Source organism: Ursus maritimus, unplaced genomic scaffold (genome assembly GCF_017311325.1).
Source record: "Ursus maritimus isolate PB19 unplaced genomic scaffold, ASM1731132v1 scaffold_6, whole genome shotgun sequence".
NCBI classification, from domain to species: Eukaryota; Metazoa; Chordata; class Mammalia; order Carnivora; family Ursidae; genus Ursus; species Ursus maritimus.
This window is the reverse complement of record NW_024426774.1, coordinates 78,907,245-78,925,764: the sequence shown is the minus strand read 5'-3', so window position 1 is coordinate 78,925,764 and position 18,520 is coordinate 78,907,245. Positions and strand designations below refer to the sequence as shown.

Sequence of the window (18,520 nt, the reverse complement as noted above, 5' to 3'; positions counted from 1 at the left end):
TTTTCTGATGGACTGCCAGTTGTCTCATGATCATTTATTGATAGTATGTTTCCAAGTATGTGTGAGTTCATTTCTGCAGCCTTTCAGCATTTTTCTATTGGTCAATATATCTATCCCTTCACTAATACTATGCTGCCTTAATTGCTATAGATTTATAAAAAAATTTGAGATCTGATTTAACTAGTCCTTCAAATCTGCTTCTTCCCCTCCTACTCTTTCTTCTTCTCCTTCTCATTCTTCTTCTCCTCCTTCTTCTTCTTCTTCATCTTCTTCTTCTTTGTCTCCATCTTCCTCTTTATCTTCATCTTCTCCTCCTCCTTCTTGTGTCTTGTGTATCGAGACTTCGCACTTCCATATAAATTTTTAAATCTTCTTAAATTTAAGAATTTTTGATCTTGATAAATTCCATATTGAACATGTTCAGATTTTTATTTAAATTTTATTAAATATATAGATACATTCAGGGAGAATTACTGTATTTATTATGTTGAGTCTTCCTATTTGTCTTCTCACATTACTTCTCACATTACTTCCTATTTGTCTTACTCACATTATGTTGAGTCTTCCCATTTGTCTTCTCACATTACTTATTAATATCTTCCCCCCAAATCTAGTAATTTTCTCCAAAGTGGCCTATAACACCATTTTTTAAAGGAAAAAAAAAACCCAATAATACCAGATCATGGTGTACATATGAAATAACAACACACATACTCTTCCTGGATAAACCAAGGATAAGGGTAGTTATTTCTTTTTTTTTTTTAATTAGGGCCTGCTAGGTGCTTTGCCTGGGGTTTCACATGTGTTATTTTATTTATTTCTCACATCAGTGGAAATATTGTTTCTACTTTGTATACCAATAAACAAGGCTCAAAGAATTATGGTAGCTTCTCTAAGTTCCCACAGTTTGAATGTTACATGGCTGTAATTTGATACCACGTTAATCACACCCCTAAACCAGTGCTTTTTCCAATGTATTAAATGAAATGAACAGTCTGAATAATGAAATAGGGGAAAACTTTGAAATTTTAGGACAGTTTTGCGAAAGTTGGAAGTAGCTTAAAAACAAAGAGAGATAATTCATGGGGTGAAAGGGTTTTTTCTTTCTTTTCTTTTTTTTTTTTTAAGATTTCTTTACTTATTTTAGACAGAGAGACAGAGAAAGCACCTTCAGGGGGTGGGGGAAGAGCAGAGGGAGAGGGAGAGAGAAACTTAAGCAGACTCTGCCGGTAGAGCGCTGAACCCGATCCAAGCTCGACCTCACAACGCGATCACAACCTGAGCCAAAACCAAGAGTTGGATGCTTAACCAACTGCACCACCCAGGGGCCCCTATGGGGTAAGAATTTTACATAGGCAATAAAATGAACTATAACCTAAGATATTTGCTGTCACGAAAAGTAATAATCAAGTGAAGACCACTGCTAATCTCGGACTCAGGAGAATCAGCTGCATCAGTATACTATACAGATTCTCTAAATGTGAAATCTATTGAAAGCACAGGACAAAGGCTCAGATTCGAATTAGTCACAAATTAGAACAGTAGGTAATAACGTAGATGGGGCTTATCCCCTTTCCAAAGGAACTGCAACTTTCTGGGTTGAAGTATTGCCCATGACTTTTCAGCAAATGGGAATTTAAGTTCACGATGTTAAGGTGCAAAAAAAAAAAAAAAAATTCTTTTCTCTCATTTTCTAGATTAACCTGCTCCAGCTATGGTTTTAGGCTTTCGTTGTCTTTGAATTATTTTGTTGTCTCTCAGCTAATTTCAATTCTGTAAATTGTAGAAAACTGATAGCATTGCAAATAATTTCTTGTCTGTAGACATGCAAATGGATTCTGTCAGGTGAAGAGACAACTGATTTCTCATGTTAAAAGCTTATTTCACATCTACCCATGATTTTATTTATTTTTTATTTTTATTTTTTTAAAGATTTTATTTATTTGACAGAGAGAGACAGCCAGCGGGAGAGGGAACACAGCAGGGGGAGTGAGAGAGGAAGAAGCAGGCTCCCAGCGGAGGAGCCTGATGTGGGGCTCGATCCCAGAACATCGGGATCACGCCCTGAGCTGAAGGCAGACACTTAGCAACTGTGCCACCCAGGCACCCCTTATTTATTTTTTATTTTTTTATTTTATTTAAAATTTTTATTATGTTATGTTAGTCACCATACAGTACATCATTAGTTCTTGATGTAACGTTCCATGATTCATTGTTTGCATGTAACACCCAGTGCACCAGGCAATACGTGCCCTCCTTACTACCCATCACCGGCCTATCCCGATCCCCCACCCGCCTCCCCTCTGAAGCCCTCAGTTTGTTTCCCAGAGTCCATAGTCTCTCGTGGTTCTTTCTAAAAGCTCGTTTCACATCTCTTCATGATTTCATTTTAGCATTCCTGACTGCCTCTTAAATGTGTGGTATTTGGAATTCTCCTTTGAGACATTGGTTCCCTCACTAATCAGTGAGGTAAATATCATCTTTACAAGTGTGCGTTTTATTTTTGAGTCATCACGTTACCTCTTAAAAAAAGACTAGCCCTTGCCCAGGATCTAGGTGATCTGACTCCAGGGCCCACATCTTTCACCACAAAACTGGGTCAACTCCCCCACTTGGGTACTCGGTGAAGTTTATCGCGCACTAACTGTATCCGACGCTCCACCAACAGCTTGAAGACAGTAAACGTTGTCTACGTGAAGCCACAGAACAGGGCTCAGATTCAGGGCCGTTTGACTCCTGTACTCTAGCTCTTAACCACTGTCTTAGAGTTCCTCCTTTAGCCTTTTCATAGCCCCTCGGATAGTCGGCTTGCTCAAGACTGATGCAGGGCTCCATACTTGAGTTCGCTCAACCCTTGACCTCGTTGCGGAGTCATACCCCCTTCACGAGGTAGGTAGAGTAGATGTTGTTACTCTCCATTTGATGATATGGAACTCACTGGTTGGGGGGGGGCGGTTTAAAGGGCTTCATGGGCACCACACAGGCATTGAATGATGGAGCTAGAACTCCAACCCAAACCTTCGGATTTCGAAGTCTATGTTGCTCTGTTGGAGGAGGCGGCTGACGCTCCCCTGCCCCTGTCCCGCCCCCCCCGCCCCCAAGGTGCTAAAGCCCAGCGGGAAAGAGTCTACTGCCAGGCGACTCCTCTCAGTGTAATCCTGGAGAGAGTGCAGAAAGTCTGGAAGAACCGACCCTGTGGTGTTAAACCAACATTTGACCACTGCTCTAGGATATTTAGTTCTTACCATTTATTAGGGACACATGAATGCAGCACATTTCCCAAGGCTTTCTCTGCAGCCGGCATTCAAAGAGTTTACGGTCTAGAAGGGAACAGTGTGGTCCACCAAGCCTTGCAAATAATTTATCAAATGTAAAGTTATCTTCTGTGTGTGAAGGTTTCCTGAGTCTCCCCTAAAAGCAAGGAAGGGTCTAATGTGATATAATTATAATCCGATCTTTTTTTCCTCCAACAAACTCATCTTACCTCCTCAAGCCATTATGAAACTACTAACCTGCTTGGAGGTACTCTTCAAAAGCTATTTCTTTCATCCTGCCTGGAAGACTTTACTCCAACTCACCACGGGCGTACTTCACTTTTCAAATATTCATTTTCATTCTTGCAATATTTGTCCAGATATTTTTAACGAGAGCTGCCCGAAGCTCCATGTGTCAGGGAATGAAACTGCAGAAATTCCAGCTGTATTGTCTAAATTCAGAACTTGAAATTCAGCTCCAGGGGTGTGGGTGGAGTACAGCAACCATTGTTTGCTAAACCCCATGCTCTTGAGACTGCTGGTTTGGACTGCCCAGCTCTGTGTGCCTTTCCCGTGGGCGTATCCCTGGGCAAGGACCTGTCCTTTGTCCTCTCGTTTTAAGAGTATCTCCTTTTCTCAGGAAAGGACACTGATCCTCTTTTCCTCCTTCTGATTGGTTTTTTAACTTCTGCATTTAGAACTCTGGAACATCCCTCCTTCCCATACACACAACCCCTTTGAAAGATGGCATAGTTAGATAATAGGGCTGCCTCCTGAGCCAGGTCCAGGACAAGCACAAACTCAAACAAGGGCAGGCTTCACCAGTGAAACAGTACACCAGCGAAACCCGGAGTCCTAGTTTCACTCGCTCTTAGTTACCCAGAAAAATTCCTGTAAGGAAGCAAAATAAATGAAACACACCGTGGGGCCTTCCTTCCTTTTCCACTGGTCCAGGGCCACGGTGCCAGGTGACCCCTTATTTTGAAATTTTCTATCCGGCTTTATTTCCAGTATTTTCGTTCGTCCAAAGATACACTCCGATAGGAATACAAATATTCAAATTATAAAAACCAGTTAAAGGATAATTCATGTTCTCGGTTCACTATAGTTATTCCAAGACAGACTCCGGAAGCAGTGATTTGCCGCAGGCGCTGTTAGCTTCAATTAGCACATGAACACCAAGCCAAACAGAAAGGAAAGCTGTGGTTGTGGCAGCAGTGGATAAACAAGACCAGAACTATGACTTGATGTAGTGAAGTGAGCTCAAGAATTCAAATGATGGTGGTAGACAGCAAATTCATTTTTTAAGTGACTCAGTGTATTCTTTACAGCAGCCATAGCTCAGTGGCTGGAATTAGTGGCTTTGGAGTCAGACAGCTGTAAACATAAATCCACCGCCATTTGCGTGCCCTTGGTGAACACTTGGACCAGCTGTGTGTCCTTGGTGAGAGCTTTTCTGAGACCCAGTTTCTTCATCTGTAAAATGGGGATAATAATCATAATAACCAACTTCATGAGATTGTTATGAGAATTAAATTTTTTTTATATGTGTATGAAAAGTTCTTAGTAAAAAGCCAGGCATGTGATATGTTTCCGGTTAATGGTACAGTGCTTACCAAGAATATATGTACCTCTTTAAATATTATATGAATGCTTCAGTAGTCAGACATTCTCCCGACCCCTTTCCACCCCATTTGTAAAACAGATTTTCAAAATCACATCAACTTCCACTGTATTTACTTGTCCATTTTATTTTTTTTTAAAGATTTTATTTATTTATTTGACAGAGAGAGACAGCCAGCGAGAGAGGGAACACAGCAGGGGGAGTGGGCGAGGAAGAAGCAGGCTCTTAGTGGAGGAGCCTGATGTGGGGCTTGAACCCAGAACGCTGGGATCAAGCCCTGAGCCGAAGGCAGATGCTTAACCACTGCACTACCCAGGCGCCCCTATTTGTCCATTTTAAACCCACGTTCCTTTTTTGTAGGATGGAGGTCCTCCATTTCTTCCCACTGAATCTTTCCCAAGACAGAAAAAATTAAATTCTCAATTCTCCTCGGGGAGAAAGTTTAGGTCAATGGTTATGAACCAAACAGACCCGGTTTCCAAGATCTTTGTTGAAAGCAGGGAGACCGTGGACCTGTTACTCAATCTCTCTAAACCTGTACCCTTTCTTTTAAGATGGGGTGACACCACATTTATGTATGGCAAAGCATTTTGAATAGTGCCTGGCATCCAGTAAGCATTCTATAAATGTTGGCTACTATTACTATTTTATTCAAGACTGATCTCTTAGGACACATATACCTTGATTTTAGGACCACCCATTTTGTTTTGTTTTGTTTTGTTTTAAAGATTTTATTTATTTATTTTACAGAGAGAGAGAGGGGGAGAGAAGCAGGCTCCCCGGTGAGCAGGGAGCCCGACGTGGGACTCAATCCCACGACCCCGGGATCGTTGACCCGAGCCGAAGGCAGACGCTTAACCAACTGAGCCACCCAGGCAGGCACCGTAGCCATTTTGATTCAAGATCTGGATTGCTGAGCCTGGAAACAGAGTAGTGACCATCTTGGTTCAGTTTACAACATGGGTCCAGTTACTCTGTTGAATAAGCCCCAACTTGAAAGCTGGGCAATGGAAATTTCAGTTTCTGACCTGTCACATACTCACTTTGAGCACCCTTGGCTTGGAAGCTTGTTAGAGTCTCAGAAAGAAAAAGAATTTATTAAATCAAATATTGTGCACAGATGAGACAACATATCACTTGCTAATTACAAGAGTGACTAGCACTGATGCAAACATCTCTTTTATTCCTCTAGGCTTATGGCCCAATTAACAATTAGCAGTGACTAATGTCCTAAAAGGAGGCTTTCTGTCTGCACTGCTGGGTTTTCTCAGGAGGAGTTAGAAATAAGATACTTGACAGAGTTTAGTCAGGAAAAAAAATTTTTTTTTTTTAACTACAAGAAACCACCTGTATTACCTGTGGATAAAATATATTTGCAAAAACCCTAGACGACACTGACACATACACTGACTTTATTTATTAAAAAAAAAAAAAACTACTTTCCCTAATTTTAGAAAGTTATGAAACACAATAAAAACTACTTTTTTCCCATGCTGAAAGTCCTTAAACACTTATTTCACTAGTTAATATTTATAAGTTAAAAATAATCACTCTCTTGGAGGGAAGGTCTCTTACAGAAAAGATTGCAAGTTGAGGAATCAAACCCCAAGGAATGTTTCCCCAACACAGAGAAATTTTCCCTTTCTTCACTGGGTGCCTGTCACGGTACGCGGAGACAGGTCTTCTAAATTAATTGTCGCTTTGAGAATAAACCATGATTAGGATTGGACACCATGGTGACCATCCCCCCAAACAAGAAAATACAATAATTTCGAGGTAATGACAAAAAAATTAAATAAGCTTTGCTGGAAAAGCATGAATCTGTATCTAGACCTGATCTCTGGTTTTGCTATGGATTGATGGATAGCCCCAAATCTCCTCTATCATGTCGTTCAAACTGCCTCTCAGAAAAGTCTCAGATGTCTGTTATTTATACCTCTTCATGTCATTAAAGTAATGTATGTCCTCTGTCATGAGTACATACATTTTTGCCTAAATACTTATAGCTGTTAGTAAGCTCTTACTATAAAACAAGCACTAAGCTGAGAATTTTACAAATATTACCTTATTTAATCCTTATCTATAAGGTAGATAAAATAATTACCTTATTTTATCAATCAGTAGTACATTTCAGCTTGGGGAAGATAACTTGGTGACCCACAGCTAAAAGGGGCCTGACTGCAGAGTCTGAGCTCTGAACTAACTATATTGATTTAAAAATCTAAATGATCTGAGTGACAGGCATCTGAATAGGCGAAGAAGTGTTCTAGAAGCTTCCCTGCAAGCTGAAGCCAACGATGTAGGCTAAAGACCTGAGCAGGAGTAGGCACGTCATATACCTGGGCACGGTAATTCTATCACTGAATTCAAGGGCCAGTTCTAGTCTTACTTTCCATGACCCTTTAACTTTTTCTCAGAAGAGAAGCACAAAAGTATCCGACCTTCATGAGAGAGAAAAGCATGACGGAAGCACAAGAGAGTGTCCAGAATGCCATCCCCACCTTGTCATAGCAGACTCTCTTCTCTAGCCATGTTTCTCTTTTAGCAGGTTGATGAAAGACGAGGGAGGTCCCATGGCATCACGTCAGGTTTGGGCAGGGTGAGTACAAATATTTACCACATCCCAACACCAGCAAACATGTGGGAAACTTTTAAGGTAGAAAGTTACTGTGTAGGATAAATAAAAGAAAATGCTACTTGACCCAATTTCAGAATTTACTGAAACCTAAGTTCATGGAGGCTAGCAATAGGAACAGGTTTAGGAAAGTTAAAAAAAAAAAAAAGTAAAGAAAACAAACAAAAAACTTATGGAGGGAAAATAGGAGTTTGTGGGTTGTGTGCTTGCTTTTTCGAGGTTGAAGGTAAAAGGGCAAATCCTGGCCCTGGCGGAGAAGGTGTGATGCCCAGTGGACCAGCAGCTGGCCCCGGAGAGCACCCTCATGGGGTTCCAAGCCCTCCCCGAGCCGCACAGGGGACCTGAAGCAGATCTTCCTCAATGCTCAAGGGGGAACTTTCTCTGCTGCACTACGTGGTGCCTCTTGCAAAAACGCATGATGTGAAACCCATACCTAAGAACACTCTTGGGGTACGCATCACACCCTCAACCAATCTCCAGAGTGGGCTGTCGCCCGTGGAATGGAGATCAGATCACACTGCATTTGGCAACAGTCCTGGGTGGCTGAGGAAATGACATGAGCTCGCCAAGTCTACCAGAACTACCAGGACCACAAGGGCCCTCAACCCGTCCTTCTTTCCAGGAAGGAACTCCAGGGCTACTTTCCGAACCTAGGCAGCCAGGGCCAGACAGTGTCTAGATGAACAAATGGCCTCAGGGCCAACAATTCCATTATGGTTTCTACCAATTAAAGGGGCGGGCTCCTGTCTATTCCCTAAATCCCACCATTCCTCTCTCAAATGGTACCAGCATCTCAGAGAAAACAGAAGAATTAGATAAATTCCACTAATCCTTGGACTTCGCTGGCTATCTGGGAAGGGGCCTTCACAGTTTGGGTTTCTGTTATGTGGAGAATCCAGCAAGGACCACAAGTGTTCTCTGTCTCTCAAGAATCGGCTTTGTGTATGGCTTTGGAAAGGTGATTTCTGCTGCCTCTGCTCTGTCTCTGTGTCTTCGGCTACAGTTTAAGGATCACGACTCACGGACCCCCTCTCATGGGGCATAAACTTTTTCTGTTGCTTTGACTGCTTGTTTGTTTGAATAATAAAGGAAAAAAAAAAAACAACCCAGAACCCAAAGATGCCTGGGTTTTAGATATACTTCTATCTCTTTGGGCTGATAACTATTATTTGGTAGGAGATTTACACAATCTAGAAGCAGTCTCATATTTCAGATTCGGAAATAACCAAAAGGCCACTGTTGCCCCACCATTTATAGATAATCTACCGTGTACAAGGCACTGTAATAACTAAGACAAAAAAATGCATAAAAGGTTAAAAAATAGAAAAAAGGTAAAGCCAAGAGATAAAAAACACAATTGATGAATGGATAAAATTTAAAATGCACAGACTATCCTCCCTGCCCTTCAGACCATAGCAGTTGTGCACACACACGTATAAGTGTAATTCCCAGATAAGTTCTGTAACACACCCAGTGCGGTGTGGGGGCACCCAGGAGGAAGGGGATCACTTCACTACTGAGTAAGGGGATCAAGGCAGGTCTTAGGCAGCCTGGTGCACTGGAAAGCATCCTTTAAAGATGTACAGGATTAAATCAGTGGGGGATGGTTAGAGATGTCAAAAATAGCAATGATAGTACAGATAATTATTTATTATAGATCAGCCCTTTGGCACAATAAATGGCACTTAAAAATACGTGTTCATTTGCAAGCAGCCAGAAGAGAAAGCAGAGGAAGAGAGGGCAAGGAGGGAGGAAAGATAAAGTCATTTAGCAAAGTTGGTGAGGTTCCAGGTCAAGGCTATGGGTGATGAGGATGGAAAATTAAATTGGGAAGTAGTTTCAAACCCTAGGGCACAGTATCACAGCCTACAATTGTACATCTAATAAATACCCGTTGTTTGTGTCACTGCTATTAAAGCCTGTTAGGCCATTTTGTTTTTAAAATAAATATTCCAGTTATTAAATAGAGTACAAACCCATCGTTCACAGACTAATTCTCTAATACACATCACATCCATTTATTATTGCTACTGATTAAATATAGCCATGTTACGGCAAATTCTACCTTTCCCCAGAAGCATAATTATCACATAGCACATGTCAAAATGAAAATCAAATGCATTCTCTTGGGAGAGAGGACAGCCAGCTTGTGAAAGCAGCAACTCACCATGTGACCTCGGGCAAGGCGTCCTTATTTGTAAACGCAGAGACCTGGGCCAGACGATTTCCCAGGCCCTTCCCAGTTCTAACTCGATTATAAGCTGCACATACAGATAGTCAAGGTGAATTACTGACCAGTCATGCTTGTATCTCAATAAATTTCATGGATCACACACTCTTAGGAATTTCTGTAATAATTCCTATGATGATTAACATTTATCACTCACAGGGAATTTGTCTACAGAGTACATCAACTAAGAATGTAGCAGAGCCTGCAAATTTGTTCCAAGTTGTTCTCCAAAAAAAATACCTTCCTTTAATAGATGCATGTTTAATAGCTTCTGAAAAATAAACTCAGTAGCTCCCTTCATAACTCTGAAAATCCTTCTTCCACAATAATAGGAAAACGGACTCTTGAAATACATGGAGACAATCGTGTGGACGATGAAACTACTTTCTTTGGAGCAAAGGACTGTGGGACCTGTGGTGTTGCCTGCTGGGTCTGGGCTCTGCTGACCATCGAGACCCACTTGCTGAGGACTCCTCCTCACTCTCTTCTCCAGATTCAAACTCCTCATCTACCGCGTGGAACAGTGGTTTGGGCCGTAGTGCCTCCCTTCTGCCCGGGCCAACATGCTCTTCTTGGCTTGTGTGTCTTGGATACCGGACGTGGCATGGCTTCCCTCCACTGGGTAAGCTCTTCATTGGAATTATCTCATGTGTCAGCCGTCTTTCTTGAAGTGTCCCTGTTCGAGAGTGTGCTTTGAACATGATGGATGGGAGTTCTGAATCACTACTGTCATTACCTGGGAAAATATGACAAGAGGAGGAAAGAACGTGACTTAAGATCAGAGAGAAGACTCCATATCTAGATCGCAAGAACTCAGAGTGAAACAGTCCTTCTTAGCCGAGATGCCCTGCAACAGATGACTGGATTAAGAAGTTGTGGTCCATATATACAATGGAATATTACTCAGCAATCAGAAAGAATGAGTTCTCAACATTTGCTACAACATGGACGGCACTGGAGGAGATAATGCTTAGTGAAATAAGTCAAGCAGAGAAAGACAACTATCATATGATTTCTCTCATCTATGGAACATAAGAACTAGAATGATCAGTAGGGGAAGAAAGGGATAAAGAAAGGGGGGGTAATCAGAAGGGGGAATGAAACATGAGAGACTATGGACTATGAGAAACAAACTGAGGGCTACAGAGGGGAGGGGGGTGGGGGAATGGGATAGACCGGTGATGGGTAGTAAGGAGGGCACATATTGCATGGTGCACTGGGTGTTATACACAACTAATGAATCATCGAGCCTTACATCGAAAACCGGGGATGTACTGTATGGTGACTAACATAATATAATAAAAAATCATTATTAATAAAAAAAAATAAAATAAAATAAAAAAAATATATGAACAAGAAAAAAAAAAAAAAAAAAAAGAAACAGTCCTTCTTGAGGTTCCAGCTCTTACACTCACCTGTCTGACTTTCCCTGCCCCGAAGAGGGCACAGAATAGAAGCATATGTGCTGTGGTATAAATAGAAATGCACCAAAACCTGTGTATCAGGCTAGACTCCTTCAGGTAAGTAAGGGAGTGGTTTTTTGTTTGTTTTTGTTTTTTTGTTTTTTTTTTACAAATCAGATCAGCTGGCCATAGGCATTAGGCCATAAGGCACAAAGATGCTTTGTTTGTCAAAAACCAATGTTGAACTGAAGGTGCCATGGTAACTGTCATGGGAACATGGTTGGTTTGGATTTTTTTGTTGTTGTTTGTTTTTTAAGACTTTATTTATTCATTTGAGAGAGAGCATGAGTGGTGGGGGTGGGCAAGGCAGAGGGAGAGGGACAAGCAGACTCCCTGCTGAGCAGAAAGCCCAATCCCAGGGTCCTGGGATCATGACCTGAGCAGAAAGAAGACACTTAACTGACTGAGCTACCCAGGTGCCCTGGTTGGTTTGCTTTTTAATCAATGGTTACCAGAAAGCATTAAATCTGAGTTTCATCCCTTTGACCCTGAAATAGCCAAACTTGGAAAAACACAGGTGGGAGAGAACCACAGCAGAGAGTGGCAAAACCCCTGTGACTAGATGTCCTCCCTTCAAAGGAGGTGAGAGGGTGAACAGATTTCCGCTGGCACATGACAGCCATGATGGTGGAAATGTCCATGTATGGAGAATTTGCTATGCGTCTGTCACCATGCAAACTATTTTATATCTCGTATGCCATTTGAGCCTTACAACAAGCCTTGGAGATGAGTAAAGATAGCATCCCCATTTCATAGGTAAAGAGGCTGAGGTTTCAAGAGGTTAAGTGACTTGCAGGGTCACACAGTGAAGATGGGACAGCAGGTTAGCAGAGCCTGTCCAGCTGCACATCTGCTCTCTGCCAGATGGTGCCTGGCTCCCTGACACGTGCCACGTGCCACATGCGGGTCAGGAGGCTATGCCAAGAGCAGAGGGAAGCCATTGCGTATCTACGCAACCTCCCCTCTCAGATGACCTTCCAAAGACGCCATCCATGCCTACGACATCGCCTTTTCCCAACTTCACTGTGCACACATCTTCAAGGCAGTATTTTTCACAAATCTCATCTATTCTCATGTCCTCAAGTTTTAACCTTACAGATTTATTTTCCCTTTAAATATTCTTCTGACAATTTAAGTATTTTAAGAACTTTATATTTAAATCTGAAAGCAGCGTTCTTTCTCCCACTCTTTATTCCCTCTTAAAAAACCAAACACAAAACAAAATAAAAACCCCACAGCCAAAACTGATAGCCACACAGGTATACAGAAAGCAAAATGTGTTTAGCCATCAGAAAAATTTTAAATAACCTGTTCAACAATGTTTTTCTTAAATATGATCGAATTATCCTCAGAAGGTAGCCTGGAAGTTGAGGGAGGTGGGGGACAGGAATCAACTGCTTTGAATTAAAAAAAAAAAATTAGTTAAGAATATTTGTCCATTTTTCCATTACCTCCCTCTAATTTGTGCTCCATGATCTGGCCTGGAACAAGAGTTCCTCTTGATCCTTTGGTGCTTGGAATATTATCCAAGAAAACAATGGCCTGAATGCTTCTCCCCCAAGAGTGGTCCTTTGGCCCACTCTCCTCTTCCCCTCCTAGTTTCCAACCCCTCCTCTGAGCATATGCTCCCCATCAGCACACGGAAAATAAATAGCTGATGTTTCCTGACCATCTCTGCTTCTTGAAAAGTAGCTTCCAAACACTAGGAAGAGGCTTGAGCAGGCAACTTGCAAGATTTCATGCAACTTAAGTCCGTAGATGTGTCCAAAAGGGGAGGAAGAAGCCAGTGGAAAGAGGAAGAGGAAGGAGGAAGGGTGGGGGCTGGGCTCTGTCCTAATTGCACAACCTCCTGCAGGTCCGTACCCAGGCAGGCAGTTCCAGGGAGAGATCAATGGAGACCTTGCAGCAAAATCTGAACATCTATTCTTCTATCTCCTGCTTTAACATCTGCACTTAGGCACCCAGGGGCAGGGTCAAGGAGAAACAGGAAGTGCTTCTGCACAGGGCAAGGCAGAGCGTGACACCCAGGGAGTGACAATGGACTGCCTCATACTATATATGCTGTTTAGAGACCTAGACCTTGGGTGCAACCCCTCCTCCTCCCTTTCCTCATGGTTTTGTTTTAATTCTGATAATATTTACCATTTTAACCTTTTTTTTTCATCGTCACCATTTTATTGTATAGTTCTGTGGCATTAAGTACATTCATTCACCTTGTCGTGTGTCCATTTCCAGAACTCTTTCATCTTCCCCAATCCGCATGGATTGTAAGCCATCTCAGAGCACAGGAGGTGCGTGTCCAGGAAGGAGTGCTCTGCTTATAGCACCGAGTGAACCTTGGCTCCTTGCAAAAGAGTGGAAGAGTATGTGGAGCCCCCACACATCTAGAGTAGGGGCTGCTCTAACACCAGAGAGCAAGGGGACAGTGAGAAAGAAGGATGCTCTCCAAGTCACAGCCTGGTTAACCAGAGACTGCCTGCTGGATGCCATCTCCCCCCATATTCCCCCTAGAGGGCCTCTGGCCACGCCTTGACTTGTCCTGGTGCAGAAAGCCTTCAAGTTTGGAGAGAATGTGGGTTCCAATAATTGTGCCCAGAGACACACTGAGAATGATCTCAGTCTAACCCCGATTACTATAATGCTTTAAAACTTATTAAGGATAACCGGTAAATTAAGTCCTACTTAATTTTGTATGCATTGCCTGGCTTCACCTCGGGGCAACACGGTTGTAATGGGAGTTACCAATATTCTCCTCTTTACAGAGAGAAAATGACAGCATGAGAAGTAGGCTTTCATGCTTTCTTCATATAAGTCCTAAATATGTTGTCCTAGGATTTTATTATTTTTACAGAAAATGTGAGCGAGTTGCCTTTTAGGGCATCTATTCAAAGAATAGGATCCTTTGACCTATTCGTCTGCTGAATAACGTAAACATATTTCCAAACGTTAAACAACCCCCACTTCTGGAATAAATCCCACCGCGTAAGGTGCAGTATTTCTTTAATGTTCTATTATATTTTGTTAATAATGCTTTATTTAAGATTTGCACATTTGTGCTCAAGGGAGATGCTATGTGCCGCTCTCCTGCCACAGGAGCGTGCGACATTGATGTCCATCGTAAGAAAGGACTGTGTGAATTTCATGTTTTCTATTCATCCAAACAATGTAAATCGCACCAGATTATTTGTGCCAGGAAGATTTTTAGAAATTAATTTATTCTACACCCTACAATGGTGCTCTTTTGTTTTGTTTGCTTTTGTTTGCGGATTAGCTCTTTTATAACATAACATGACACTGCTTTCAAGGGGGCGCTCTGGGAACAGACGGCTAGATCCACGAAACAGAACTGAGAGCCCAGAACTGCCCAGGGCAAGGCAGAGCGTGACACCCAGGGAGTGACAATGGACTGCCTCGTACTATATATGCTGTTTAGAGACCTAGACCTTGGGTGCAACCCCTCCTCCTCCCTTTCCTTGGGATAAATGACTTTAGCACGGCAAAGGTGGCATCTCATCTTGGAGGAAAAGATGGGGTTGGGACAGGGGCAGGGCCATTGGAAAACAATCTGATGCGAGTCTCTGTCTCAATCTACACAAACATATATCTCAAAGGGTTTGAAATTTTAATGGAATCATTAAACTAGTAAAGTTTAAAAATGTTGGGTAAATCGTTTTCTAATTTTTCTGTGGAAGATGGAGCAGATTTGATTAAATGGAATAAAAATTTCTGAATGGCGAGTATATCTAAAAACTAAAAGACAAATGTGAAACTGGAAGAGAAACCATTGGCAACGAACACGAGACAATGGATGATATCCTTGTTATACGGTGTTCTTCCAATTCATTTTAAGAAAACAAACAACGGAATAGAAAAAAATGGCCAAAGGCAGAAACAGAAACTTCTCAAGAAGAAATACAGTTTCTTCCAAAAATATGAAAAGATGTCCAACCTAACTAAAAATCAAACGGACTCAGATGAAAATTAATATGGTATATAAATTTTATCCTATCACATCATAGGTTACTTGAAAGTCTGAATGATGGTAAAATGTTTGGCAACTACTTTTCTCACAGACTGTTGGTGTGAGGAGTAAATTTAAATATGTATAATTTTTTTTAAAGATTTTATTTATTTATTCGACAGAGATAGAGACAGCCAATGAGAGAGGGAACACAAGCAGGGGGAGTGGGAGAGGAAGAAGCAGGCTCATAGCAGAGGAGCCTGATGTGGGGCTCGATCCCATAACGCTGGGATCACGCCCTGAGCCGAAGGCAGACGCTTAACCGCTGTGCCACCCAGGCGCCCCTAAATATGTATAATTTTTGACCCCCAAATTTTGCTTCCTAGAAAACATACTAAGGGAATAATTGATTATTTGTGCAAAAATCAATCATAAGTGATCCGAGGTACTTATGATATTCATTGCTCATCTTAGATAAAAAGGCAAAACACCTTAATATTTATTAATAAGGCTTTAGCTAACTAAGCTAGGATTATTTTTTATAATTGACTATTATTTACTCATAAAAATGATTATTTAGTTTATATCAATTGAATGGAAATTTGTCCACAGTAGATGGTTGAGTAAACTAGACAATTTATAAAAATTCCAAAACAATAATGATACAATGATTTTGTAGATAATATGATGCTATGTGTTTCTTTCTTTCTTTCTTTCTTTCTTTCTTTCTTTCTCTCTCTCTCTCTCTTTTTTTTTTTTAGAGAGGAAACACAAGCAGGTGGAGTGGGAGGGGGAGAAGCAGGCTTCCCACTGAGCAGGGAGCCCTGATGCAGGGCTCAATGTGGGGCTCGGTCCCAGGAGCCTGGGATCAGACCTGAGCCGAAGGCAGACGCTCAACAACTGAGCCACCCAGGTGCCCCTTTTTTCTTTCTTTCTTGTATCAGGTACAGATAGGTTAGGGACCAGGATGGTGCAGAGAGAATTATAGAAGAATGTTTACCAAAATGTTCTATAGTGATTATATCTAGGTGTTGGGGTTTCAAGTACTTTAAACTTTCTTATTTTATGTTTTTTTTCTACTGATTGATTTTAATTTTATAACAAGCATGTTTTCAAATCAGAAGAAAATAAACTTCCATTTTAAAGAAGAATTATATTCACTCTTCAAGATTTAATTCTAAAATCCTATACATTTAGCTTATTTGAACTTCCAATGTGTTTTTAAGTCTTCAATATTTGGGAAAATTAAAGTAGATAATATGGCATATTATATATTATATATCACCTTTTGCTAATAGAAAATCATTTTATATACACGTTTAAAAAATAATAACGGCTTTTATTAGAACAATAGGCAGTTTCAATAATTCAAGAATTCTACTTAAGAGTTAGATATTAAACAGGAAACAGTTAATCAGTAAATTTGATGAAATTATTTTAGTGAAATTTAACCAACTTTGGAGAATCCTGATTTTTAAATATTTCAAATATTTAATTTGAGTTAAAATATTCAAATATTTCAAAAAAGTGCCCATTTTACATCAGCAAATTATCACCTCTGGGCTATATCCAGCCTGTTGCCTCTTTTCGTATGGCCTGTGAGCTAAGGATAGCTGCTACCTTTTTAAGGGGTTGAAAAAAAGAAGACTATTTTATGACAGGTAAAAATGACATGAAATTCAAATTTCAGTGTCCATAAATCAAGTACTGAATTAGAGTAATAAAAATGTTTTCTCTTTTTCTTGTCATGTAAGTACCTACATAATATTCTTGATTTTGCATCTTGGCCCACGAGCTCCCAAATATTTGCCATCTGACCCTTTACAGGAAAAGAAGAATAGCCAGGCAGGCAGGTTACCTGTGAAACCAGCAGCCCTCGGGTCTCTTCTTGCCGGCTGAGGGTGGCCATAGGGAAAGGAGAGGTAGCGGATATTTTTGGTACCGGCCTGCGGGTAACAAGCAGAGAGGAAAAGCAGAGGTGAGTGTGCGATTCAGAGAGTCCCATGGGAAACAGTGGGGACGCAGGCCCATGCTGGGCACCTCGTGTAAATTACAGACTCGCCTGTACTCCCGTCACTCTGGTTTAAAGCCAGCAGAATGCTTCAACCTTCGATATGTGTTTCCTTTCTCTTTCATGATAAAATAGACCATTATGAACCCCTCAAATGACTTTATTTTGGAAAGCACTTGTTTTTTAGTAAGGAAAACAGAATTGTGGATTATTGAGATAGTTTTTTTTTTTTTTAAAGATTTTTATTTATTTATTTGACAGAGAGAGAGACAGCCAGCGAGAGAGGGAACACAAGCAGGGGGAGTGGGAGAGGAAGAAGCAGGCTCATAGCGGAGGAGCCTGATGTGGGGCTCGATCCCATAACGCCGGGATCACGCCCTGAGCCGAAGGCAGACGCTTAACCGCTGTGCCACCCAGGTGCCCCACTGAGATAGTTTTTTATACGAAAAAATAAAGAGTATTTAGTACACGGTCAGGAGATCTATATTCCATTCATTGGAATAATTACGATTAAGTGGGATAAGCCAATTAGCCGTTTTGTGCCTGAGTTTCAATGTCTGGAGAAAGGGAGAAAATGCGTTTGTTACATTGTTCACAGAAAGAGCCTGAGGATAAAGTAAGACACTCGAAAGCACCTGTATTCTTTGCAAAGACAATATGATTGCTACGTCACGATATCGCTGGTGAGTTGACAAGCAGCTCTTCCCATTAGCCAGCCAGATGTGTGCTTACGGTAAGCATTCCTACAAGGTCACAGGTTGAATACTTCGTTTGATTTTAGTTTGGAAATGATAAATTGTGAAACAAAAATGTTTGAACAAGGTCACTTAACCCTCGGCTCAGGTGGTTAGTGGCTATTATTACGATCCTCCTCATTATCATTACATTTTAGCCACTGAGACTAGGGTAGAAATTAGAATCTACTCCAGATGTAACCTTCGTCCAGATGTTCCAGTGAGAATGGTTCGATATGACCTAAATAGAATAGCTCAGATGCACTGTGGGTAATATGAAGATGGGGCCCCAGGGTCTGGCCAAGAGCAGATCCTTCCCTAGATCTTCCTGGGAGAGAAGGAAGCTTCCTAGAGCCCAGCGTCCCAGTCCATGGAGGTTCCCCTTACCGGGAACCCCACCTTACCGGCTTTCCCCACGGCAGGCTGTGGCCTTTCCTCATGCTCTCCCTTAAGGTATTCTGGCGGCGGATCAGAATCTCTTTAGCCTGCTTCTCGCTTGTTTGGGGTCTGAGGTTGTATTTGTTGTAGGACAGGGTCTGCGGAAAGAATAGAATATCAAATACGTAATATGCTCCATACAACCATGGCTTTCGGAGGCCATGGAAATA

The 18,520-nt window shown here is 41.4% G+C and overlaps 1 protein-coding gene across 1 annotated transcript in view; it reads right to left on the bottom strand.

The window, feature by feature from the left end:
- Nucleotides 1-9,080: 9,080 nt before the first annotated feature.
- Nucleotides 9,081-18,520, bottom strand: part of SLC9A4 (solute carrier family 9 member A4) — a 65,350-nt gene continuing 55,910 nt past the window's right edge. The window contains exons 10-12 of the mRNA XM_008699104.2: nucleotides 18,317-18,448; nucleotides 17,026-17,113; nucleotides 9,081-10,479 (exon numbers count right to left, since the gene is read on the bottom strand). Of these exons, the coding sequence (XP_008697326.2) occupies nucleotides 10,124-10,479; nucleotides 17,026-17,113; nucleotides 18,317-18,448 (576 nt within the window). The 3' untranslated portion in view covers nucleotides 9,081-10,123. The remainder of the gene's footprint in view (nucleotides 10,480-17,025; nucleotides 17,114-18,316; nucleotides 18,449-18,520) is intronic.